The sequence below is a fragment of the Ctenocephalides felis genome, unplaced genomic scaffold, assembly GCF_003426905.1.
Source record: "Ctenocephalides felis isolate EL2017-DRISC unplaced genomic scaffold, ASM342690v1 CF-g0.4_SCAFFOLD_01886, whole genome shotgun sequence".
NCBI classification, from domain to species: Eukaryota; Metazoa; Arthropoda; class Insecta; order Siphonaptera; family Pulicidae; genus Ctenocephalides; species Ctenocephalides felis.
This window is the reverse complement of record NW_020538040.1, coordinates 145,834,321-145,861,158: the sequence shown is the minus strand read 5'-3', so window position 1 is coordinate 145,861,158 and position 26,838 is coordinate 145,834,321. Positions and strand designations below refer to the sequence as shown.

General features: G+C 29.6%; 1 protein-coding gene across 1 annotated transcript; it reads left to right on the top strand.

Moving 5' to 3' along the window:
* The first annotated feature begins 2,796 nt into the window (after nucleotides 1-2,796).
* LOC113378346 (ATP-binding cassette sub-family D member 3-like) lies at nucleotides 2,797-25,210 on the top strand. The gene is made up of 17 exons (XM_026618883.1): nucleotides 2,797-3,061; nucleotides 3,180-3,295; nucleotides 16,984-17,104; nucleotides 19,291-19,360; nucleotides 19,444-19,541; nucleotides 19,896-20,076; nucleotides 20,459-20,528; nucleotides 21,816-21,895; nucleotides 22,046-22,178; nucleotides 22,258-22,355; nucleotides 22,419-22,509; nucleotides 22,573-22,668; nucleotides 22,830-22,953; nucleotides 23,582-23,756; nucleotides 23,870-24,043; nucleotides 24,115-24,219; nucleotides 24,354-25,210. The coding sequence occupies exons 1-17, from the start codon at nucleotides 2,952-2,954 to the stop codon at nucleotides 24,486-24,488; spliced, it is 1,977 nt and encodes a 658-aa protein (XP_026474668.1). The 5' UTR covers nucleotides 2,797-2,951; the 3' UTR covers nucleotides 24,489-25,210.
* Nucleotides 25,211-26,838: the final 1,628 nt, after the last annotated feature.

The window sequence follows — 26,838 nt, the reverse complement described above, 5'->3', positions numbered from 1 at the left end:
ACATACCCACTGACGCCGACACAACGTTACTGACGTTTGCTGACGACACTGCCATATACAAATCATCACGATCACCGACGCTACTGACTACAAAGATACAGACACACATAGACAAGCTGATCGAATATACTGACAAATGGCAGATCAAAATCAATCCGCAAAAGACGGAGGCAATTTTATTTACAAAAAGCCGAAATGCCATGACTAGACTGACTGACTTGGACAAAATTAAAGTATTGGACTGTGAAGTTGAGTGGTCGAAGGATGTCAAATATCTTGGTGTGACCCTGGACCATAGACTCAGCTTCACAAAACATATTAATACAAAAATTGGACAGGCTTACGGGATGTTGAATCTACTGAGACCTCTCTTGAACCAGAACAGCCCGCTAAGCGTGCAAAACAAGCGGACACTTTACTTGACACTAATAAGACCACTACTGACATACGCCGCTCCTGCATGGAACGCGACGACTAAGACTAACTTACAGAAACTACAGACATTACAAAATAAGACACTACGAATAGTACTTAACAAAATAAGGGACCCACTGACTAGACATTACTACTCTTCAAAATACATACACAAACAGACTGACGTACCGACAATACTTGACTACATGAAAAAGCTTACTAAAAATTTTTACCTAAAATGTGGGGATCATCCTAATATTAACATCGCGGGCATCGGCCAATACACAAGAGACGATATTTGGTATGGCAATCACGCCATGCCAAAATATATACTGATTGACCCATAGCAGTAAACGTAAATTGGCTCAATACAAATTTTCTCCCTTAGAATGAATAAATTTTTATTATGTTTTTCTTCTTTTTGTGTTATTATGTGTTATTATAAATAGTGCTATGTGATTTTTTTTTGGGGATAAATTTTCATTCCTCTTTTTTGTCACACAAATATTAATTTATTTATATATTTTGAATTAATTATTGTTTGTAAAATCAAATCCAATGAAGGATACAATACCTTCGGGTAAAAAACCCATGTTATAAAGTGCAATGTACATACTTTTATATACTGAAATATATAGTCTTTGAATTGAATTGAATTGAATTGGCCGTTAAATTAAATTAAGTATGAAAATCTCAACTAAGTAATAAACTGGCTTTGTTTATTGAAGTTCAGGTTCACAGTTTTGTTTCCTAGGTAGAACAAAACCTGTTTTACAATAAACGTAAATAGTTGTTGCTGCCTCATTTACCTCTGGAATATAGTGCAACACATACAAGCAAATCCTAATTGACAGGATTCTATTTAGGATTTTTGTTTCTACTATTAGCCTATTTAACTGAAAGGTTTAAGCAAAAATCTAAATAAAAAAATTTTGCTATTTTATAATTAGTTGTAATATAGATATTTATACCAATTTCAATATTTGTTTCGGGTTTTGATTACTATCGTAAAGTTAATCAACTTAATGCAGTTTCTAGCTACACTTCAGATCAGTGATTCCCAAAGTAGTCCACATAGACCCTCGTGAGAAAAAAAAATTGGAGACCACGAAAAAACATAGGGGTCGATGGTAGTGGATCACTTTACACCACATCATAAAATATTTATAAACAGAACTAAAAAGTAAATAAAAATATGTAAGTAAAAATTATAAAAATGTGTAAGTTGTGGCAATAAGCTTATTGCAAAATTGCCTAGGGCCTAGGGCATTCGATTTATGGTCGCAATGTGGTTGAGTTTGCAAAGACCCTATTGAAAGGCAGAGCAAAATTATTTGCGCTTTTTGGGACTGTTATTATAGTATTTCTGGATACTACAGAAAAAAATGATTTAATAGTTGCAAAATAAACAGTGGAAAGGAGGTTTAGCGTTATTACTGATCTTCTAACAAAAAAAGATGTAGACTTGACATCTTCATTAGCCTGGAGATGTAAGATTAAACTTTACAAAATTCTCTATTATTAAATCGTACAAAATTGCTTCCAAATATTCAAAAAAAAAATCGAAAATGAAAATTTTTATATATCTTTACGTTTCAAAGGTTTCTGAATATTTTGGCATACCTTAGAAAAAATGGATGTATGTATGAGTGTGTGTGTTTATGTGTGTATGTGTGTGTGCGGATACAAATTTTGGTCGACGATTTCGGGAACACCGATCAATATTTCAAAAAACATTCGATTCGTATTGATAAGAAGACGTGCTGATTAGTTTTTGGCGAAGACGGTTATAGACTCAATAAAAATAAGTTAAAAAAATGTCATTTGGCGGTCAAAAATGTTTAATGGACATATGTACATCAAATTATCAGATATTTTATAGAGATTTTAATAATGCGTACACATTTTGTGTAAATTTTTTTGGGTTCCGTACCAAGATTTTTAATTACGGTAGGGAAGTTCCAGCAATTTGCCTTAAGGCACTAGTTTTAAATATTTAATAATAATATAAATTTATCAAAAATATCATAGCAAAGCCCAATGGGTCCACCACACAAAAATGTTTGGGAACCTATGCTTCAGATCGAAGTTGTTTAGCCATTTACAATTTACATAATATTCTTTGATTTGGAATTAAAAAAGGACGGTTGTATCAATAAATTTGAAAAATATAAAGAGCATAGCAGTATAAAATACTTATAATTAGCAATGTCTGATCATAATAAACGCATAAATGATATAAAAATAGTGAAAATACAATAGTATCTTCTGTGTGATCTCAATTTGAATTGAGCGCCATTTTTGTGTTGTGTTATGCACGCGCGTTTTACGTCATATGAGTGTTGGCTGCCTGCGTTTAATCTGACACTTGTCTCACGACAGGGCACCGAACCACAAACCCACACAGAGGCGCACGGAGTTCTTGTCGAAGGACGTTTTTCGCTTGCGATTTGCACAATAAAGTTATTTCATGTGAAATCTTTCTTCCAAATTTTTTTGTTAATTTGTGTAGTTGTGTTTTGTTAAATAATTTAAAAATGACAAATAATTTTAGTAAATTAGTCACAAGAAATAATGCTGTCGGTGCAAGTGCGCTGGCCACAATTTTGTGGATTCTGTACCGCAGAAAGAAACAACCGAAATCTAGGTGATTATTTCTCGCTAAGTTTACTGTAAAAATTATGTGTGAAGTGTCAATTATATATAGTTCTGTGAGTTACATGTATTTCCTTAAATGTTCTATTGCAAACGAATATACATTGCAGAAAAATTGTGAAGCCGGATTATCAAATTCATTATATGATCGCTGAAAAACGTGACAAGAAGGGTGCAAAAGCACACGTAAATGCCTTATTTGTCAAACATTTGAGACAGCTCTTAGGTAAGTTAATTATAAGATAATTAGATAACAAATGCGTATTATAAATGAAAACTCTTTCTATGCTACTGCATATTGCATCTGCTTTTATTTTTTATTTTTATGCATATTAATTTTTGTTGTGATCACGATATATGGTTTTAAATGCATAACGGTTCAATTCGATTCAAGTAAACAACAACAGGAATCTTCCATATCGGAAAAGGCATCCATATAATATCAAGTTTGTCGCAAAAACAGGGGTTTTATTATTCAAACCGATGGCGGTAAATCGTTTCAATCTATATCATATGTGGTATTTTATAGATGAATGTTGGTTTTGTAAATCAAATCTTTAAGAAGCATTCTTAAAATACAGTTCCTAACCAGCACTTCATAACTTTTGAGATTGCAAACAACAGAAATACATGTCTTTTTCAAAATTTGTAGATTATATTTATAAAATAATCAATTAATGGAAAAATAAGTTTTTTTTAATTTAGGTTGCTGATGCTCTGTCTGTTTTTATGTATTGATAGATTTTTTTTAAGAAAGTATATAAAAATGCAATGCAAGACGAGTGATAGTATTACAAGAAGTAAATGCATTACTTCTTCTTATATTGAAATTATAAATATTTAAAATTAAATTTGTTGCACTTATGTTTTTAAAGTTATTTATTTTCATAAGCGTAATGTCATGGTATAAACAAATATGCATTATGAGATAAAATAAATTAAGATAAAAATTAACATATATGTCTTTTTAATTAGTTTATGCATCAATAGATAAAGTCATGTTTATTTTTATTAATATTCACAATATTAGATTACAAATATAATATCTTATTTTTGAAAACACTCTATACTAGAGACTTTATAAGTCTCTATTGTCAAAATAATAAATAAAGGTATGAAAAAAAAACTATACTAGAACTTTGAGTCGTGGTTTCCAAACTGTGGGGCGCGCCCCCTCGCTGTTACAAAAGGGTCGTACCTCTTTTGCGGAAATGCTATTAGAATTACTCAACTATTACTATTAGTGAAAATAAATAAAAAATGTTGTAATGTTATAAAAAATGAACGAGAACATTTTTTTTGTATATTTTTACAAAATATTGCATATTAATTTGTAGTTTGATAATATCAGTTAAGTATTTATGAAATAAAATCGTTGAAAAAATTAAGGAGAGCGAAGCAATTTCTTCATTAAAACGGGGGATGACAAAAAGGTTGGAAACCAATGCTCTAGAATGTTATGTTCAAACGGTAAATTGCAAGTAAAACTAATAAAAGTGGGGTACATGGCATCGTGCCTTAAGGCAAATTGCTGGAACTTTCCGTACCGTAATTAAAATTTTTGGTACGGAACCCAAAAAAAATTACACAAAATGTGTACACATTATTAAAATCTCTATAAAATATCTAATAATTTAATGTACATATGACCAATAAACATTTTTGACCGCTAAACGACATTTTTCTAACTTATTTTTATTGAGAGTTCATAACCGCTGGACCTTCCATGCCAAAAATTTAATTAGTTCCTCATCTTGTCAATACAAGTAAAATGTTTTCTAAATTATTAAAATCGGACGCTTCGTTCTCTTAAAAACTGAGTTACCGTTTTTGGCACTTTTTGCCCCGTATCTTTGGAACGTCTAGATCTGCCTTCGCTAAGAACTAAACAGAAGGTCTCATTATCAATACGAATAGAATGTTTTTTGAATCATTCAAATTGGTTGACCGGTGTTCTCGAAATCGTTGACGAAAATTTGTATCCGCACACCCACACATATACACATACATCCATTTTTTCTATGGTATGCCAAAATGTTCAAAAATTTTTGAAACGTAAAGATATATAAAAATTTTCATTTTCGATTTTTGTGCGATTACTATAACTACGGAAGTTAATAAAACTCAACCCTAGGTTCAAACGGTTAATTGCAAGTAAAATAAAAATTAGACCTGAGAATATTTTGTTCAAACGGTTAATTGCATGTAAAATAAAAACTAGACCCTAGAATGTTTTGTTCCAACGGTTAATTGCAAAAGTTCATTACATGTAAATAATTTCTTCTATAAAATGTTGGTTTACTCGTACATACACTTTAGAAAGTGGTTTCGTTCTGTAATAACGTTTACAACATTACAAAAGGACATAACTTCGTCTAGAAATGAAAATTATTTTCATTAGAAGTGGATATATATATATATATATATATATATATATATATATATTTGTGTGTCTGTGTATTTTTATTTGTATGTATTTATTTGTATAGTATATATAGAGACTTCACCTCGTTAATGTAATGTTAATGATCTTTTAATCATTTTTGCAATTGCGTCAGTGTATTAAATTTAACGCCCGAATTACATTTGTTTTCTTTCCAATGAAAGAATCTTGTCTCTTATAATAATAAAAATTAATAATATAAATTCCAATTAAGAGCAATTCGAAACATGCACACTAACAATAAGAGTTTTGTATGGCATGTTCTTCACATTTACTGAAATACAATTATTTCTTTGATTAGTTCTGTTATTAATATAAATATTGTCAAGATTTGAATTAGAAAGAGAACTCATCTACTAGATTTAATATCGAATTACGATACGAATCATTTCTATAGCTTATATTATTTTTTTATTTTTCAATCTGTTTATTCTAAAACCCAGTACCGTGTCTACTAAGGAAACAGATGAATTAATCTTTTTTACACCTTTATGATAAAGTTTGATTTTTGACTTTGGCTAATATTTTATTAGTTCTTAGGATTCCGATTTTTTTCAACTAGTTTAAGTAATGATTCAACACAAGGAGACAAGAATTTATTACCAATTACTATTTTAACGGTGATTTCAAAATATGTGAAAGCCTTAAAATATTAATTAGTAAATACCAAACTAATGGTAATGTAGGTAAATATAGTTAGTTTCTATTGATTTCAATATATATGTTCTTACAAATAATTCAATTATTAATGATACTATATGATGATATAAAAAGTACTGTTATAAAATGTTAGACAGCGAAAGTAAAACTAATTCATTTAGATGATAATAAAACTTATAATTCACCTCACGTTATGAATCAGTTTTGATAATTAATATTAATAGTAAAGAAAATCCATACAAATTACTGATACAGTTTGGAATTCTTTGAATTCATATATGCAGACATAATAAAAAAAGAGATATCTCATAGGAGATAATCTCTTTAAATGCATTTACACCGAGTATATTGTCTTAAAAAATTATATTATTTTTGATCGACAATAAATCTATGCAAACAAAAAAAAATATATGTAGACATAAGGTGCCCCCTTTAATATATTTTTTATCTGTTTTTACAGTTTGTCATTGAAATTATATGAAAAAATACAAGTATTGGCGCCCCCTAAAGTGTGCGCCCGCATTTTTCGCATGCCTTGCATTCAGGGTAGGACCGGCCCTTCATTACATGCAATTTTGTAACTCAGTTTTGTTCATTTTATTGAAATTATTATTGGTTATTTTATATTCATCGTAATTTAATAAAAGTATGCATTCATTTAAGGCTAATTATAAGAGGTTTTCCGTGGCTTATTTTGATGCCTTGCACCCAGAAGGTTTCAGGCTCGATTCTCAATTCGGACAGCCTGATGTCAAGCGGTACTGACATCGGTTTTCCCTTGAAAATATAGATGTAAATATTTCGAAGAGAAAGCAGTCCTTGTCCGGCATTATTGCATCAAACTCTAAATCACCAGTATTAGATTAAAAATATATCAACTAGAGATAGGCCAACCGTTGGGTAGTTTTCATAGCAATTTAATAAAAGTATGAATTCTATTAAGGCTAAGGGGTTTCCGGTGGCCAACTGGTTAGAATTTTACCCTTTCACCCAGAAGGTTTCAGGACTGGTACTCAATTCGGACAGCCTGATGTCAAGCAGTACTTACATCGGTTTTCACTTGAAAATTTAGATGTAAAGGTTTCGAAGAGAAAGCAAGGCATTCCGAAGAAGGACTGCAACAATTTCTGCATCAAATTCTAAATCACCAGTATTAGATTTAAAATATATCAACTAGAAATAGGCCAACCGTTGGGTAGATTTCATAGCAATTTAATAAAAGTATGATTACATTTAAGGCTAAGGAGTTTTCCGTAGTTTTACTGGTTACATCATTAGCCTTCCATACAGAAGGTTTCAGGTCTGATACTCAATGCGGACAGTTTGGTGTCAAGCAGTATCAGTTTTCACTTTAAAATATATGTGTAAATAGTTTCGAAGTAAAAATAGTCCTTTTAATAATATATGTTAACTAGAGATCGGTCAACCGTTGAGTTGCTTTTTAAAAAGCTGCGTAGCTAAATTTTAGCACAACAGCTAGAAAAAGGTAGGTCTAAGAAATGTTACAGTACAGTACAAGAAATTAAATTTCATTTCTTGAAAGAAATTTAAAGAATTTTCTGTTTGTTTCGTGGAATATGAACATTTGCATATTTTAATAATACGTTTGTTAAGATTGAATGGTGAGGTCACTCAAGGTGCATTTTATTATGCTGAGCAGTAGCTGTCAAAGCAAGGTCTTTTTGAAATCTAAAACTATTATATTAAGAAAATGAAACATTCGAAACTAAATTTTGGATTTATGCTAAAAACTGCAAAATTTTTTCATTTTATTTAATAATTTTGAAGCAATATGTAATATAAACTTGGTATTTTTTTATTGGTGAATGTTATTCGCCCAGAGTACATAAGCATTTTTTTAATTTTTTTTAAATTTTTTGTATTCATAATTTATTTAGCAATCAAAAATATACAACATAACATCAACATAGAGTACGAGTTTCTGTATAATTTTATGAAATTAAGTCAATTATAATATTGTCAAAATATTCTTTAACACCTCATATTTTCTGCACCATTTTGAAAATTGAGGTTTGACGTAAGTACACGATTTTTCAAACACTATAATTAAAAATTAGTCTTCAAATTTCGACAATTTTTGAAAAAAAAGAGCAGAGTACATTTTCTGCTGACACATTCTATAAGAGATAATCCAGATAAGAATTTCGTACAAACGATTCTTTTATTGGATGATATTTTGTGTAATATCATTTGATTGTCATATTTCAGTATATTTATTACAATAAGTAAGTATATATCATTTTGTTATTCCCAAGTAATAAAAATTACTTCAAAAAGTATTTAAACTCAACATTGCAGAGTTGGCTATCAATTCTTATGATATGCTAATCAACTCGTATACCGCGATTTAATCAGGTTATTGATCCTAATTTATAGTCTATTTCTCGTCTTGTGGTTATGCAGGTGGTTTTAAATATCAATAAATCGATTTTGTATTTATTGGAGTTGAAGGAGTATTTTCGTAAATTTGCAAACGTTTTATAAAAAAACAGCAACAGTATAATTTTGTAGAGATACAAAATATTGTTTATTCTCGCTGTTACTTAAATCAGAACTTAAGAGTTCTATGGGCTGTTGTGATGAAAAGTTCTGTGAATGCCAACTTATATTTTTAGAAGGCAACCCGATGTCCTATCTATTTACATTTTAATAAGATTTTTTAAATAGATATTATTTAAACTTTATACAGCAATGCCAAAAAGGTTTCGTTTTACTTGGAAAATTATTTTAATCCACATTTTCAAGAGAAATTGCTACTGTTTGATATCAGGGTGTGATTGCAAGCAAGCCTTACTACTTACTACTACGCACGAAGCCACGGACAAGCCCATAGTTCGTTTTTTATTACTTCTATTATACTTCGATTGCGACTTTTTATTTTTAATACTATTTTATGTATTACTTCCTTCAATGATGTTATCATTCAAATAAATGAGATACGAAAAAACAGTGTAAAATTACTTAATGGTGTGGTCAAAATACATAGTTCACGCCGTATCTAATCATCAATCACAATTTAGTAAAATACTTAATTTTACAATTTCCGTTATGTTTTATAATTTATTTTCAAGTTAATTTCAGCACTTATATAATTTACAAATTAGTTATTATTATTGAATAATAATCTGTTTAATAACAAGACATATGTATATTTAAATATCATGAATATTATCTAGAAAATGCACAGTCTAAAAAAAACGCGATGACCGACTGTCTGCTGATAGGCCAAAATGCAAGTCACCGTCATATTACATGATATACATGTATATATATATATATATATATATAATATATCTGCACCAAAGAGTCCTTATAAAGAACGTTTTTCTCTAAAAAATATTAAATTTTGTTCCGAATCATTAGGCGAAGGTCTTCAATTAAATATTAGAAACTTGTTTAAAAAGAAACTGGTTATAAACTTTGCCACTAATATTTGGCAATATAAGCTATATTATTAAAGTCAGACAACAACAAAAATTATAGGATTTATAGTGCGTCCATTAATCACGTGATAGAGTTTTTAGGGATTTTTTGAACCCCTTCTGGTCGTGATATTTAAAATTGCTCCCCTCTCCCACCAAATAATAGATGTATTTCCAGTTAGGTAAATTTCTCCCAATTTATCAAAAAATCGTAAATCTTTTGATTTTTTTTTGGGATAATTTTTGGATTTTTTTCGAAAAGTTGAGGTAAAAAATGAATACACGTGATATCTTACTAGACCCCTCCTTTTCCCACGTAATGTTTCGCGTTTTTTTGCTAGAAGCCTCACGGTTTTAATGGACGCCCCCATAACTTCACAAAACTCTCTATTTGTTACAATATTCATCAGCTACAACGGCAGATATTAAAATTAGTGTTTTATTAACGGGTATGTCTTGAAATTTTTTAATAATCTCTGTACAGTACCTTTTTTAACATTATTTCGAAATTCTTAATTTAAAAAATTTCCAAATAATATTATTTCAGTAGATTCATATTATACTACATCCACTCTTAAAGATGCATTTTTTATTTATAGTATTTTACTCCTAGTTATTATTATTTATTACTATGATAATATAAATGTGTGCGATAAAAAAGATTAGTTTACGCTTCCTTAAAAAAAGCAAATTCTTTTTTTAAAAAAATTTGCTCAATGTGAGCCAAATCGGACGTGTTTAGAATATAGTCTGACCTGGAGTATTTCCCATAACAAACGAAGTCTTATAGTATATGGAGTATATTTTCCAAAGGTTATATTAAAATTAAACTTCTATGTTAGGATTTCTATAATAATAATATATAATAGTGGTGTGCCTCAAGGCAAGTTCATGGCGTGAGAGCACCACAAATCAATGATTTCCTCTTCCTCTCTTCTTATTTCCATGGTTATTTTATTACATATATTCACTTTTTTATACACATTTATGCACTTTCCTTTATAAATTTCTGCTTCCATGCTTCCTGGTCATGTGCTTCGGCTTTCAGTTTCCTGTATTTTTTCTTCTCGCGTAAGTTATCAACCATCTGCATTCTTCTTCTTGCCAATACTTTTAGTCCTTCTATTTTACCTTCGACAACGTTATGTAGAAGACACTTTTTGCAAAATGAGTCATTTTGATGATCTTGCTCAGTAGAGTACTTTCTTCGCCCACTTTACTCACTCAGGACTTCTTCATTTGTTACCTAATATGTCCACTTTATCTTCTCGATTCGTCTCCAGCACCACATTTCAAAACTCTCCAGATAGTTTTTGTTGGCTTTTCTTAACTTTTCTTATCTCCAGATAGTTTTTGTTGGCTTTGGAGTCCATGTATCTGATCTGTACAGATTTACGTTTTAGACATAACACTTTATTAGTCTAACATTTCTATATTCTATGAAAATAGTAGGGTGCGGTGGACAGACGTGGGCCACACGAATAACCTTAAGACTAGTGACATATATGTCGAGCCGCGCACATGTTTATCATATTAAAATACTTGCTCAATTTTAAAAAGCATTTAGAGGTTATAAACCTACTACCTTCGCACTGTACAGAGAAACGCGCTGAGAATTTCGTCGAGAAAATTTTTACCCTCGTACGCTCTTACGGGATTTCACAAGAAAAATTCAAATAAATATGCAATATATTATATAGACATATAATCTTTGAAATGCAAAATGATTTTTGCCGATTAGTCCAGTCATTTGGTGCAAAAAAAAGGCTGTTGCCGGTACAGTACTCCGGGAATTCTGAAAATTGGTAATTTTATAGATTTCGAGGTACTCTTTACGAAAATCAACTTTGCCACCTCAAATTTGAACGGCAAGTTGCCGCCATATTGGAAAAATTGCGTCAAACAACAGCTTTTTTTAAAATATCTCCTTTCTGGCTGATTCTGCGATAAAAGTATCTATGTACGAATTAAACTAGATAAAATTTCCTACAATTCCTTAGAAAACCGTTTTTTTTGTAAAATTGATAGTTTGAGAGTACGGCCGCCTCAAAGTCTTTGCTGCTCTCGCCGTAGTATCAAATCTCTCCATATATGACAGCACTTCGGAACTTGACCACATTCTCTCTAATAATTAATATTTTCAATGTAAAATTAAGCGAATAAGATCTAGAAATAAAATAATTCAAATATTTTTCAGTTTTTTTGCTAAGTTTGTAACACTTCAATGGCAAAGTAGGTATAAGTATACTTATAGCTTGAGTAGCACCTTATAGCTTCAAGTAGCTTGAAACGTTAAAAAATCAGCAAAAAACAGAAAAATATTTGAATTATTTTATTTCTAGATCTTATTAGCTTAATTTAACATTGAAAATATTTATTTATTAGAAGGAATGTGGTCAAGTTCAAAGTATCATATACGAGTGTACACTGTCATATACGAGTATGGAGAGATCAAACTATCAATTTTACAAAAAAAACGGTTTTCTAAAGAATTGTAGGAAATTTTTTCTAGTTTAATTCGTACATAAATACTTTTATTGTAGAATGAGTCAGAAAGGAGGAGAATTAAAAAAGCTGTTTTTTGACGCCATTTTTTCAATAAGGCGGCAACTTGCCTTTCAAATTTGAGGTGGCAAAGTTGATTTTCGTGAAGAGCACCTCGAAATCTATAAGATTACCAATTTTCAGAATTCCCGGAGTACTGTACCGGCAAAACGACCAAATGACTGGACTAGATTGTTTACATTGTGTTTTTGTGGGATGCATATGCACAAAATGGATTTGTAGATAGAAGTGTTCCACTAAAATCTTTGCTTGAATGTTGCAAAATGTTTTTTTCTACAATTTTATCATTCCAACTTTGTTACTTCTTTTCAGACTTTTAATGAACATTTTTACTGAAGTCACTGTTTCATTTTTATTGAAGTCAATTTTGAATGCTTGATTTTGAATTTTGTAAATATGACAACGGGTTTGTGTTCAGCGTATTTGAAAACCATCAGGGTAAGAATTTGAAGCATATAGCAGCATTTTTTTAGATAAAAATTTGGGTGGCCCACTTCTCCCTACATTTTCGGAAAACACGGTAAATACACTTTTTTGCCATTCAGAAATACTTTCAAACATAATTGCAACCATCTGCTATGATAAAAAGTTGCGTTTTGGAATGCCCTTGCAACTAAGAAAAAAATTAAGAAAATAATTTTATTTTTAACCATTTTACAACCAAAAATAAAAACGTGGCCTACTTCTGTCCACCCTACTATACATGACAGTCAACTTATTTAAAGGATTCTTCTTCCTTTCTTAATTTACCCTTCCATTATAAACTAGTATGTATTTAAGAAATTTACAACTATGCGTTTTTATCTAAATATCAGACATTTTTAATTTGCATTGAATTATTATATTATCAATTTTCATATGATCGAAATATTTGTAACTTGAGAAAAATTTATGTCCGTCGATCGCAGGGAGTTCTGAATTTATTGTAGGGATGTTATGACTATTTTGCTAAGTTTGTAATGTTATTTTTAATCTTCTACATAATAAGACTCTGTGTTCTATTTCACTTCGTTCTTGATTGCATTTTAAAGTTATTTTCGACATTTGCTAAAACAGTAAAAGAAAACTGGATACCTATCGACATAGTTCACTGGTCCAGAGTGCAACGATGCGAAAACACGTTTGCATTGTAATGGATTTTTTTTATCGATTGTTTAAAATTTAATAAATATATGCATATAATACCGAAGTTGTTCAATGTCCTTGAATAAAAGAAGTTTTATTCATTCGTTCTTTGATAATGAACCTGCTTGTGGCTCATTATGAATTTTTGGTCAAAGGTTAATGATACTTAATGGCTTTGAAAACAATTTCAATAAATATATCTTACCAGTAACAATAAATGTCATAGGAGCTTTATTTAGACCTATTATTTTTCTTTGTATTAGTCTGGTTGATAAATTATAATAGAAACTCTTTTTTTATTCTAACAAGGAGATCAAATTGTTAAAACGAAGCTCCAAGAGAGTTGATAAATTTTCACAAGCGTTATACATATAATTAACTTCCCGTAGGGTAAGTTATTGTAACCGTCCAAAAATCGAAATTGAAAATTTTTGCATTTCTCGACGTTTTGAAGGTTTCTGAATATTTTGGCATACCTCAGAAAAAATGGATGTGTGTGTGTATGTATGTATGGATACATTTTTTCGTCCACGTTTTCGGACGCACGGATCAACCGATTTCAATGGTTCAAAAAACATTCGATTCCTATTGATAGGGAGATGTGCTGATCAGTTTTTGGCAAAGGCAAGTCTAGCCGTTTCGGAGATACGGAGCAAAGAATGCAGAAAATAGAAATCGAGTTTAAGAGAAGTGGTGATTAGTTTTTGGCAAAGCCAGGTTCAACGGTTTTGCAGATACAGAGCTAAATGTGCAAAAAATGGCAGTTTTTGAGAGAACTAAGCGTACGATTTGAATGATTCAAAGAACTTTCTGCTGGTTTTAACAAAATAATTGCTTTTGGAAAAAAAAATTGTTTCAATTTTTTTTCAATTTTTTTTTTCAAAAATATTTTTTTTTTGTATATCAAGATTTTTTCAGATTTTAATTGCAATTCTGACTTAAGGTTCTAATATACTTTAAACAAATATTTTCAACTTTGCAATTCAGTTTATAGTATTTATAATAATATCTATATGAAAACATATTTCTCGAACATATTTTGTTACAGTACGGGAAGTTCCAGCAATTTGCCTTAAGGCACGATGCCATACACACCACTAGTTTAAAAGTTTATTTCAAAGAAAAAGTGCACTCATTATATATGCTCATTTTAATTTCCCGAAGGAGAAGTTAAAGTTTTCGAGAAAAAAAAAGCCATTTGCCGATTATGTTTCCTTACGTTTCAAGCTATTCTGAATCGAATGAGACACAAATTTGGAATAGTATGTGGGTGTGTATGTGAGCTTCTCGACTTTTCTCAAATATGGCTAGACCGATTTCAAAAATTTGAAAGCCATTCGATGTAAATCGATAAAGACAATCGTTTATAACTTTTGTGCGACGATCGGCCGAGCCCTTTCTTTGTAGTTATCAGAAAAGTGTAAAGTTTTCGTCCATGTTTCAGGCTACAATTTTGAACCGAATTCAAAATTGAACCACATTCAAAAACTATTCGAAAGGTATTGGTTGGGAATCGCGTTAATTAGTTTTTGGTAACGATTGGTTGGATCGTTTCTTCGTTGAAAAAAAAATTTGAGGATTTTTTATGAAACTTTGTATGACGATAGATATCTGAAATAACATACTAAAATATTATAGGCGATAACGGGTTAAATCATAAAATCATCAAAGTTTAGAAGCTCCGCGTTTAAGGGATTCTAATCAGAATCTAAGCATATGCGCGTTCTGCGGTGTTTCGGTGGTAGCTACTGATTACAGTTTATTTTCACAGGCAAATAAGATACATTTTTAAAATACGAAATGGATAAAATGAAATTCGTTAAACAAATTAGTTTAATTTATACAGTTACAGAATTTATAAGTACGTATGTTTGAAAGGAATTGATTATGTTTCAGTGAAAGCGAAAATTATATTTTTGAAATCAAAAGTTCAACATTTTACCCAAAAAATAGCGGAATCTCATTTTTTATTGATCAAGCTGATTACGTATACGTATCGGGTAGTTTATGCAACTTACTTTACGGCAAAATGCTACTTACAACTAGTTATATTTTTCGATTTACTTGAAATCGATCAGAACTTAACTATTTTGTAAGTTGTGATGTTGTATGTTGTATTGTGATGATTTGCTTAACTACCGCGTTTTTCTGAAGGCTACCCAATGGTTGGCCAATATCTACTTGATAAAACTATGACAATTTTTGTAATACTGAATATTTTTTATGCGACTAGACCAGGTGAGTTTGATTTTCACTTGGAATTAATACTATAAATTACTACTGCTTGACATCATTCAGTTCGAGGCGGACTTCGAATCTGGGACTTCTGATTGAAATTCCATAGCTATAACCACTAATCCCTCTTTTTATACATACATTCAATTAAAGAATGTATACTTCCACATTAGGATTGTTAAGGCTTATATATATTCAAAAAAAAGAGTACGCGTAAGGTTCACATGCGATTGAAATAAAACTTATTTGGTACTTACAAGATGGCATTTAAGTAAAAATAAATACATCATATAATAAGTTTGAATAATGTTTATTAGTAATATGGTAACACTCGTGATGCACACATTTACACATTTATATAATGATAAATTATAAATTATATATTTATAATAGCATTGAAATTATGTGTAATATTTAAAAACAATCATGTAATTAAAGTCATACTTCAAATATGACATGATCGGTTTGTATTGTAATTAGCATTTAGAAATGAACCTCCATTAGAGAAATGAAGTAATTGCTAATTAATAAATTCTATAATATTCATTCATACATCAGTGGATTACGTTTAACAACGCCTAAACAAATATTGTTTTTGCAACTTGACTCATCATGTAATTGTGTTTGATGAACTTCATGTAATTAAAATGAACATACATTCATTGACTGCTTGTATTTTTTTTTTATTTTTTCGCTGGCGATATAATCTCATTCTCTGAATAACTGTAATATCTTTCTTGCCTAAAAATTTTTTTCCATTTTAATAACTTCAAAGATTTATAGAAACTAGGAATAATATAGGAATAATTTCTAATCAATAAACTTACTAATCGTTAATATTATTAATTAATATTTTCAATTAGAAAATTTTGAAGTTTTACTTCAAAAAAAAAAAACTTTTGTTGTTTATCAACTGCTTATGATTTAATCAACTTTACCACGAATCACTACCAAATTAATTTGCGTTCTTATCATTTTATTAGATTTCTTATTAAATAGTAAGATCTAGTAATGTAAAGAATTTATTTACATTACTAGATCTAACGTCTGTAAAAAAATGGAATATTTATTTCATTTTACATGTGTTGTATAAGAATAAGTCGTTGTCTCCGAAGTTCAAGAAATGTAAGGTCATTATTAAGTATATATAACCGAGAGCGTATCACATATAACAAAAACATAACTCACGAGATGGGGACCTTGATCTTGAATATATCTGTATAATACACAGAGCAGTCAACTCATATGTATGTCATATGAGCATTTTTAAATCAGGAAGTAATGTGAAGTGGGATTCCTGGTTGAACTGATAATTTCAAACCAGTACTTCGATTAAATTTAATGTAATTTTTCAAATCAAATGAGCATCATTCATTATCTATAAGTATGTAATACACAAAATAATTAAATTGTAAATAATATTGATTTTCTGTTTATTATTAGGAATCGTCATACCAGGAATATGGAGCGTAGAAAGTGGGTTTCTAGTATTAGTAGCAGCTTCATTAATTGCAAGATCCCTTTGCGATATGTGGATGATACAAAATGGCACATTAGTTGAAAGGTAATGTTAAAGCATAGATTCAATTTTTAAGGGAACTGTGAAATTATCTGAGGTACCATTTATTTTTGCATCTTTTTTGCATATATATTTATGCATCTGTATTTTATATTTAAAATGTTTGCTGTGGCTCGCTTTATATTTTTATTAGATATTTAATTAAATTCAAAAGAAAAAATGTATAAACCCTTCGACTCGAATGCCTCCGCTCCGGTGGCAAAATACATATAAATTCCAGAATTCGCGAGTGGAAAGGGTTAATTTTATTACTGTTTAAAGCTTTGTTGAACATTTGAACTTGTAAGAAGAATTTTAGGCAATTTATTTACCATAAACATATTTTAATAACAAATAATCATAATTCAAACATAAATCAATTTAATGATTCAAATTCCTGAATATGTTTCAGATTTTTACATTATATTCGAATCAATTTCAATATTTACGATTTTTCAACTCCCTGAAGAAGTGTACGATATTCGTATATTGTCGCCAGTAAATCCAATATACGATATTCGTATATTGTCGCCAGAAAATCCAATTTGCTCATTTTCTTGGCGTTTCAAGTCATTCTGCATCGTTTGATACCAAAGTTGGAAATAGTGTGTATATGTGGGTGTATATTTGAGCTAAAATAATTGATTTTTTGTCTCCAGAAAAACCAATTTGCTCATTTTCTCGGCGTTTCAAGTCATTCTGTATCGTTTGATACCAAAATTGGAAATAGTATGCATATGTGGGTGTGTATTTGAGCCAAAATAATTGATCTTTTATCGCCAGAAAAACCAATTTGCTCATTTTCTCGACGTTTCAAGTCATTCTGTATCGTTTGATACCAAAATTGGAAATAGTATGTATGTATATGTGGGTGTGTATTTGAGCCAAAATAATTAATCTTTTTGTCCAGGAAAAAACAATTTGTTCATTTTTTGGCGTTTCAAGTCATTCTGTATCGTTTGAAACTAAAATTGGAAATAGTATGTATATGTGGGCGTGTATGTGAGCCAAAAAAATGACCTTTTGTCGACGTTTTCCCAAAAATGGCTGCACCGATTTAAAATTTTTAATCATTTGATAGAACTTGATAGGTACTTTCATGAGATTAGTTCTATGAGACAATCGGCCAGGCCGTTTCTTTATAATAATAAAATACAGAATTATTAAATAAGTGTAAAATGATTCGCCCACGTTTAGGCCAAATATTTTAAACCGATTTTGACATTTTAAAATACGTTCCGAAGATGTTTAGAAATATGCTCATTAGTTTTTGACAAAGATCGGCTGGGCTGTTTCTTCGTGGTTTATTGTTGAAAAACAAGTTTTTTGTATGATTATAGAGTTTTTCATGGTCTTAACAAATTTCCTAAAATATTGCAGGTCTAATTGCAAGGAAAGTAGTTCAATTATAATTATTTTTCATAGTTTCGAATGGGCTGCGTTGAAATTTTAAATACTATCGTCACAATTACTAAAATTGCTAAATCTCAATTTTTATTCATCTGATTACGTCCATTATTTAGACATATCGGAAAAAAAATTTAACTTGTCTTGTGGCAAAATGCCACTTACATCTAGAGTTATGTTCTCGTTTACTTCAAATTGTGCACGTGTAACCGCTTTAAGAGAGACATAATAATAAATATAAATATTATAATATAATAATTTAATAATTTATAATAATATAAATTGCGGTATAACATCGATGTATATGGCTTAGAATATCTTACAATTATAAATATTGTTTTTTGTATATTATTATAAATTATTATTGTATGTATTATATGTTCTGTTTTTTGTTTTCAACGAATGATATAAGACAAAATTAAGTCTGACGTATTAAAATATCGCAAGTATAGTTTTTTCTCTAATTGTAACATGAATTAATAAGACATTGATCTTTTTATTAATGTATATGCTTAATAAGAAAAAATAAATACTTAAAAATTGAATTATTGCTCCTATTAATTATAAAAATACTATTAAAATTATGTTAATATTTTTATAATTAATATAATTATAATACATCATTAGTGAATGCATAGTTATATCTAATCTGCATAAATAATTTGCATATAATTAGTACAACATTTTAATATATGCATGATGGCACGTGCCTTTATGATACAGTTTTTTTGTTGCTTCTTATAATTTATTTAAATTTATTATTTTTTTATATATTGTATTTTTAGTGCTATTGTTAATATGGACAAAGAATTATTCCAAAAGCGATTGCTAAGGTATTTTGGTGCAATGCCTCTAGTAAGTTTTAATGCTGTTAAATGTATGAAATGACTATTGGCCAGAAAAATGAAGCAATTTTTAAGTCATGACTTTTATTACAGATTTCAGTAGTTAACAATGTACTAAAATGGAGTATAGGAGAATTAAAATTAAGACTTCGGACTAATATGACCCATCATCTGTATTCGCAATATTTAAAGTAAGTATTAGAAAAAGACTAACAATAAGATTATTAGGGTTTTACCTAGTTTTATATTAGTCAATGTGGATGCTACACGATCTATATGCTCGGAAACTAATTAAAACTAGTAACTACGCTAACAAATTGAAATAATTCCCATTAATTTGTAATTTAATAGCTTCAGCAAATTGCAATTATGTATTGGTTCATTGGCTATAGAAGCTGTCTAATTATTTCTTTAGTAACTACGTAGTGATCAATTTATTATTAGGTAAAATATATCACTGTTTTCTCCATTGTGCAATGACTTCATAATTAGAAATATGTGGTAACATTTAATCAACTTTTATAATTCTTACATTTATTTTGAAGGGGTTTTACATATTATAAAATGTCGAATTTGGACACTCGCATAGCAAATGCAGATCAGTTGCTGACGACCGACATTGATAAATTCTGTGATACAGTAGCTGATCTTTATGGAAATATTTGCAAACCCATTTTGGACATCATAATATATGTGTATAGACTGACAGCAAATTTGGGTGGACAGGTAATAGAAATTTTATCTCACTCGTTTTTTTACTTTTCTTAGTTATGTCCAATTTTATTAATACTGTTACTTTGGTAACTAAAATGATGAATGCCTAGGGCACAGCCTTTATGTTCAATTATAAAAACTGGTTGGTATTTGCTAAATTTAGTAATATGCGTTATTTTTGCAATATCAGATTTTTTTCAATATATGGTTTACTTAATCTTCGTGTGATCAAAGTATTTGTAAAATTCGTAACATTTGTAACCAAAGTTCAAAAAATATTTTTTTTATCAATAAAAATTTTATCTGACTGATTTTCGCATTTCTTTAGATATATCCAATTTTATTATTACTGCATATTTTGGTATTTATATAATTAAAATTTTAAATGTTTCAGACGCCGTCTCTTATGTTAGCCTACTTGTTTGTATCCGGAGTTTTCTTGACGTACCTGAGGAGACCTACAGGTAATTTGAATATAATGCATGCATTTTATACCTTGACTCATTAACACGAGGTCAACGTATCCACCATTTTATTATTGCGCTTAAAAATATTATGTGATAAAATATTATGTAAATGAATATAAAAAATATCATCTAATAATTGTGCAATTTTAAAAACCGTCTGGAAATAATATGGAAATGTTGTAAGCCTATAATCCTGTCTCAAAATTGTACTAAATCCTTCTTTTTATTGTGGTATCCAAATTAAATTGTTTCAATCAGATTATTTTGCATTAAATGTTTGATTTTAAAGTAATTTAAAAATTTTAAATCTTGTCAATAAAGATTTTTTTTTGCTAAGTTTACGTACTACTCTATTAAATTTTTTCACTAAAATTTTTACTATATTTATATACTAATTTCTTTTTACAAAATTTGACAAAACACCCTACGAGATCAAAGACTACAACTAAATTGATTCAGATTTATAAAAGATTAATAATATTACGTATGGCCTGAACCCACATTTCATGATATCAAGCAGTAGTAATATCAGTTTTTCACTTTCAAGTAAAAATTGATTCAACAATATAATTTAAAAGGATAAATCGTTGGCTTCCTCCCTCTAATAGCGTTCTTCAGTAAATATAGAGACCGATTCTGACGCATAACATCGTTTTACACATAAACTACAACGTCACTCGTATGTTATGAACCTCAATTAGAAAGACCCTGTTATCTAATATCGTTTTTTTGACATTTGTGCGGTTTCTAGGTTATGTTTTCTATCCGACAACTTGAGAAATACGCCTGACTGCACAGCAACGGCATGGCCTATGTCAATATTTTGTATGGAAAGTTCTTCACAACATGGCCTTGCCATAACATTTTTCTGTTATGCAGCAGAATCGGCCCCATAAATACAAATCTAACAGTTAGTAAGGATTGGATTACTTTAGTTCTAATAGCGTTTGCGATATATTCTTAGAAGTAAACATCGGTTACAAAAGCTCATGCGAAATTAAAGAAAAACATTGGTGATAGCAAAGGCCAAAGCAAATATGTGCGATAAAGTCATTTCAGATTGAATCTCTGAAGTACTCTAATTTTGCCTTAATGTAAAATTTTTAGTAAATCTGCGAAAAGAATTCAATTTAACAGTATCATGAATTAAATATTCAACAATCACGTTCCATAAAGTGAACGTCTCAAAAAAACGACACAAAAAATTAAAGTTTACGTGTATCAACCCAAATATTTCTATAGACAAATTTCATTTTATGAATACAGATACAATCTTTTTTTCAGGAAGGATGACCGTAACAGAACAGAAACTTGAAGGCGAATTCAGATATGTTAACAGTCGACTTATTACGAATTCTGAAGAGGTTAGTTCAATTTAATATAATCTACTTTTTCGTTTTTTTATAAGATAGTAAATAACATTTTTAATACGCATTTCTGTTTGGTTGAAAAAATGGCAATTTTATCATTGGCTTTTTAATATACCTAATTTGTTACCCTCTCAATTTTATTAGATAGCATTTTACAACGGAAACCACCGTGAGAAACTTACAGTTCTCGCCGCTTTCAAGAAACTCACCGACCATTTAAGAAAGTTCTTGGAATTCAAAGTATTTATTGGCGTTATAGATAATATAGTAGCAAAATGCAAGTATATAATTATTCAAAATATGAAAATATACTCACTTTTGTGAAAAGATTTATGAAATTATTTCTGACATTTCAGATTTTGCAACATTTGTTGGCTTCCACGCAGTTTCAATGCCTTTCTTCAAAGCGGATCATCCATTACTCACCGGACATAATAAGACGGAACGATTTAGGGTAAATTACTAATAAAAATGAGATGCACTTTTTATTATTTATTTATTATTTTATTTATCATAGCACTATTATACTTATGGAAGGATGTTAGTAAAATTAGCTGAAGCTATTGGCAGACTTGTGCTGGCAGGCAGAGAAATGACGAGACTGGCAGGTCAGAGATTTTATTTTAATATATGTTCTGATCATTTTGGTTAATATTGATTCACTTTTGCAGGTTTTACGTCTAGAGTTACTGAATTAATTGTGGTACTGAAGGATTTGAATAATGGGCATTATCAAAGAACGATGGTTACTGACTCAACTAATGCTGGTAAAAATATAATATAGATTCTTTGGATTACTAGTAATGATTTAGAGTAGAAATAAAGAAATATCAATGTTGGATATTATAACCATGGTTCATACTATGCGTTTATCATACCCTACTATTTTTAAATACATCATTAAAATCAAATTTCATTACTATTTCAGAAGTGAAATTAGTACCCGGCAGTGGTCGCATGGTTTATAAAGACAACATTATCAAATTTGCAAATGTTCCATTAGTTACTCCCAATGGAGATGTTCTGGTCAAAGAGCTAAGCTTTGAAGTAAAGTAAGTTTTTTTTTTGAAAATCTTTTTATGGCTAATGACTAATTTATTTATGTTATCACTGACAATACTAGTAATAAATTAAACGAGTTGTTTTTGAATTTGAAAATAATAAATTGCAAACAAAGGCAATGTTTTGAGAACGAATGTATAATTTGATTACCCTCAATTTATTTGCATTTGTATCAAATTTTAGTATAATTACTACTATTGCTATAAGTATTTGTTACTTTCAATGTCTTCGAAGAATATGTATTTTAATTATATTTAATGAAATAACAATTAAGAATAGCAATTTTTTATATTTTTTGCATTCTCTGTTGAAAATTTGTGTTGTTTTTGTATTGAGTAATTAAATTTATTGATTGATATGACCATATTAATTTAGCAACAAGCAGTTTAAAGCTACGGTTACATATCGAAGAAATTTTAATTCTGAAAATCAAATTAGAAAAATGGAGAACGAATTTCCTAGATATGTAAGAAATATAAATTCTGAATAGTTTTGTACTTTATACTTATTTACTCAAATATTGCCCATTAATGGTACTTGCTACTTGATCACATCACAAAATTATGAAAGAGAGGTTTTTTATGCATTTGGATTCTAATTGATTTTAATAATTCAAAGTTCTGGTACAAATGTTCTTGTATGCGGACCCAACGGTTGTGGCAAGTCAAGTTTGTTCCGCATTCTTGGAGAGCTATGGCCTTTGTGGGGAGGTTCAATGACCAAACCTCCTTCAGGAAAACTGTTTTACATACCTCAAAGGCCTTACATGACTTTAGGAACTCTTAGAGATCAGGTAAATGATAATGGAAACACATATGACTATGTACTCAAATATATTCAATTGGTCATAAATTCCATGCCAAAAGGTTCAACTGATCATGGTGAAACTAAATTATTTCTCCTTAGGTTATATATCCCCACACGCGTGAGGAGATGCAACGTCGTGGTAAATCTGATGATGATTTAACATCCTATTTGGAACTGGTGCAATTAACACATCTTCAGAGCCGCAAGGATGGTTGGGATGCCGTCGAGGATTGGATAGATGTTTTATCAGGAGGCGAGAAACAGCGAATTGCGGTTGGTGACTAATTGCAAATCAATTTAGAATAACGTCAACGTGGAAATAATAATATATAAATTATTTCTAGATGGCAAGATTATTCTATCACAGACCTCAGTTTGCTATATTAGATGAATGCACTAGTGCGGTCTCTGTTGATGTTGAAGGAAGCATGTATCAATATTGCAGACAGGTAAAATTATCTCATCAATTAGAAAAATTGTTTATGAAAACCTGAAGCATTTAAATATATACCAAATGCTTGAATTTATATTTTTGAGGATCTAATATTGTATTACCTAAATTTGAATTTCAACTTTTTCTTAGGTTGGAATAACACTGTTCACTGTATCGCACAGAAAGTCTTTGTGGAAGTACCACGACCATGTTCTGCAATTTGATGGACAAGGCAACTACACATTTGGGCCAATTGAAAGTGATACTGAAGAGTTTGGATCATGAGTCAGATTTTTAGTTTAAACGGCAATTACAACATAGAAAAATCATAATCTTGTGTATTATTTTGGGTCAACACATATTTAGTTAAGACTCATTTATTAATCATAAGATATCGCAATTAGGTGAAAGCTGGTTCTTCAACCTTACAAAAAACTATTCAAGTTCAGCATGCATGTGCAATATATTTTATCAACAATCTTTTTCTATTTGTTTTTTAAACAGTTAATGTTGAATTTTTTTAAAGAAATTTATAGGTAATTATGTAAGAAAAAGGAACTGAAATATGTATTTATGAATATAAATACTGTTAAAATGTTTTATAGGGATTATAATTTTATTAACTAAGGCCACACATGAAAAATAAGTTTATTGTTGAGTGTGGTATAATACTAATCGCATTGTATTCAGGTATTAATATGAGTTATAACGCGTTGAGAGTAATTGGCATAAAGTAATCAGGACATTCTACCAAAATCATGACCAAATATAATCGACAAAATCAATCAATTAAACAAAGTAATAACAGCAAGTAAATATATTAGGGTTACGAATTATTATGTTTGGCCAGTTCAACAAATTGTTAGAATACAGTTTTGTATGATAACATTATTATTTGTTTCTTTTATTTGATAATAATCAAATAAAAATAACTATTTTGGTTAAGTTTTTGAAGACTAACAAATTTAAGTTTTCGAATCAATGGATTTGTAATATGGTTTATCAAGCACATTAGTCGGATTACAGGGTTTATTAAGAATTCGCATTATTGTACATGCCAATGTTAATATTTCTGCAGCTCTTAGTTGTTACAGCTACAAAATATTTCTCAAATATTATATTGCAAAATTTTGTTTTATTGGAATGTTATCCGATGAAACAGCTTTCAAATCAAATCATTAAATGAAGTTTTCAATCCGATAAAAAATGTGTACAATCATATTGAAATGACAATACAAAATGTGTTCCGTTCCAAACATTTTGTGTGTATGTTTCATGAATTAGCTTTTTACAATATAGATTACTATATTATAAAAGCCCTATTCTTTAAGATTTATCTCAGATATCATGTTAAATATATTTTACTGTTTTCAAAATATATAAATTGTATATAAGTAATAATTATGGTCACATATAGTATAAATAAAATCACTTTAATTTATTTGTACCTGAAATTGGTGATAATAAAGGAATATCCATTTTGGATGTAATTTGCAACTATATAATTGAATCTAAATATTTTTATTAAACTATTCTTAAATCCTGTAAGTTTAATGCATGCATCAAATTACTAAAATTCTTACCTTTGTCGCTGAATGCGCTACTGTGTCGATTGTGTTACAAGTTTACTATTACACACTACACAAACACAAGTTTTACACACACAAATATAAATAGTTTTCACGGTATTTAATTTTTGATAGAACAAAATGAATTATCAGAAACACTTTTTCTACGAATTACGCCATGCGTCAATTTATAGTTAAATCTCGGCGACGGCGATGTAAATTGTAAAATTGTTATGCCAATATATATATAGCAAATCGTATATATATATAGCAGACGTTTCAATAAACTTTCGTAATGTTTACTTTGCAAACTATTATAATTGCAAAGTCGATGCGATAAAAATTTATTACAAGCCTATATATTGTTTATCATTTAAAAAACACATGATTATTATAGTTTAAACTATTGTTATTTTATTATTAACGTTTGCTCGACATATAAAACTTATGCCACGATGTGTATGTATATTATAACCTTTTAATTCAGAATATTCTCTTTACCTTAACCGACGAATTTGGCAAACGCGACGTACGTATGCACCTACAAACTCTCTTCTTAATATTTCTACTATCAAGGGCGAATTTATTACGCAACAGTTTACAGTAATGTATTGAACAATGGAGGTAAATATTATTTTTGACAATCGTACCAATTTATATACCAAAAATGTGTTTTCAAAAACTATATACAGAAGGTTTAAAGCCGTCGGTACGTAGAAAAAGAATATTTCAGATTCGTCTATGCATTATTATCAGGCTTGCTCGTAGCTAGGTGGTTAGAACGAGGAACGAGTGGACCTGAATGAAAGGAGCCGGTGCCATCTCGCAACTTGATGTAAATCAGTAGTGATATCCGTTTTTACTTGGGAATGTAGATATCATTATGTTTCCAACTGAAATAGTCTTCGCCAGGCATTGCAGCAGAATTGCACAATAAAAGATATTTAATAGATGTTGTGCACGGTGCTTATTCTTTGATTCCGAAAATCGAAGACGAAAATGTTTGCATATCTTCACGTTTTGAAGGTTTCTGAACATTTTGGCATACCTCAGAAAAAATGGATGTG

What these genes read in the sequence shown, in the direction of transcription:
- LOC113378346 (XM_026618883.1), top strand. Translation starts at nt 2,952, where the DNA reads ATGACAAATAATTTTAGTAAATTAGTCACAAGAAATAATGCTGTCGGT. An exon ending in AAGAAACAACCGAAATCTAG is followed by an intron (nt 3,062 to 3,179) that starts GTGATTATTTCT and finishes TATACATTGCAG; the next exon opens with AAAAATTGTGAAGCCGGATT. An exon ending in TTATTACGAATTCTGAAGAG is followed by an intron (nt 21,896 to 22,045) that starts GTTAGTTCAATT and finishes CAATTTTATTAG; the next exon opens with ATAGCATTTTACAACGGAAA.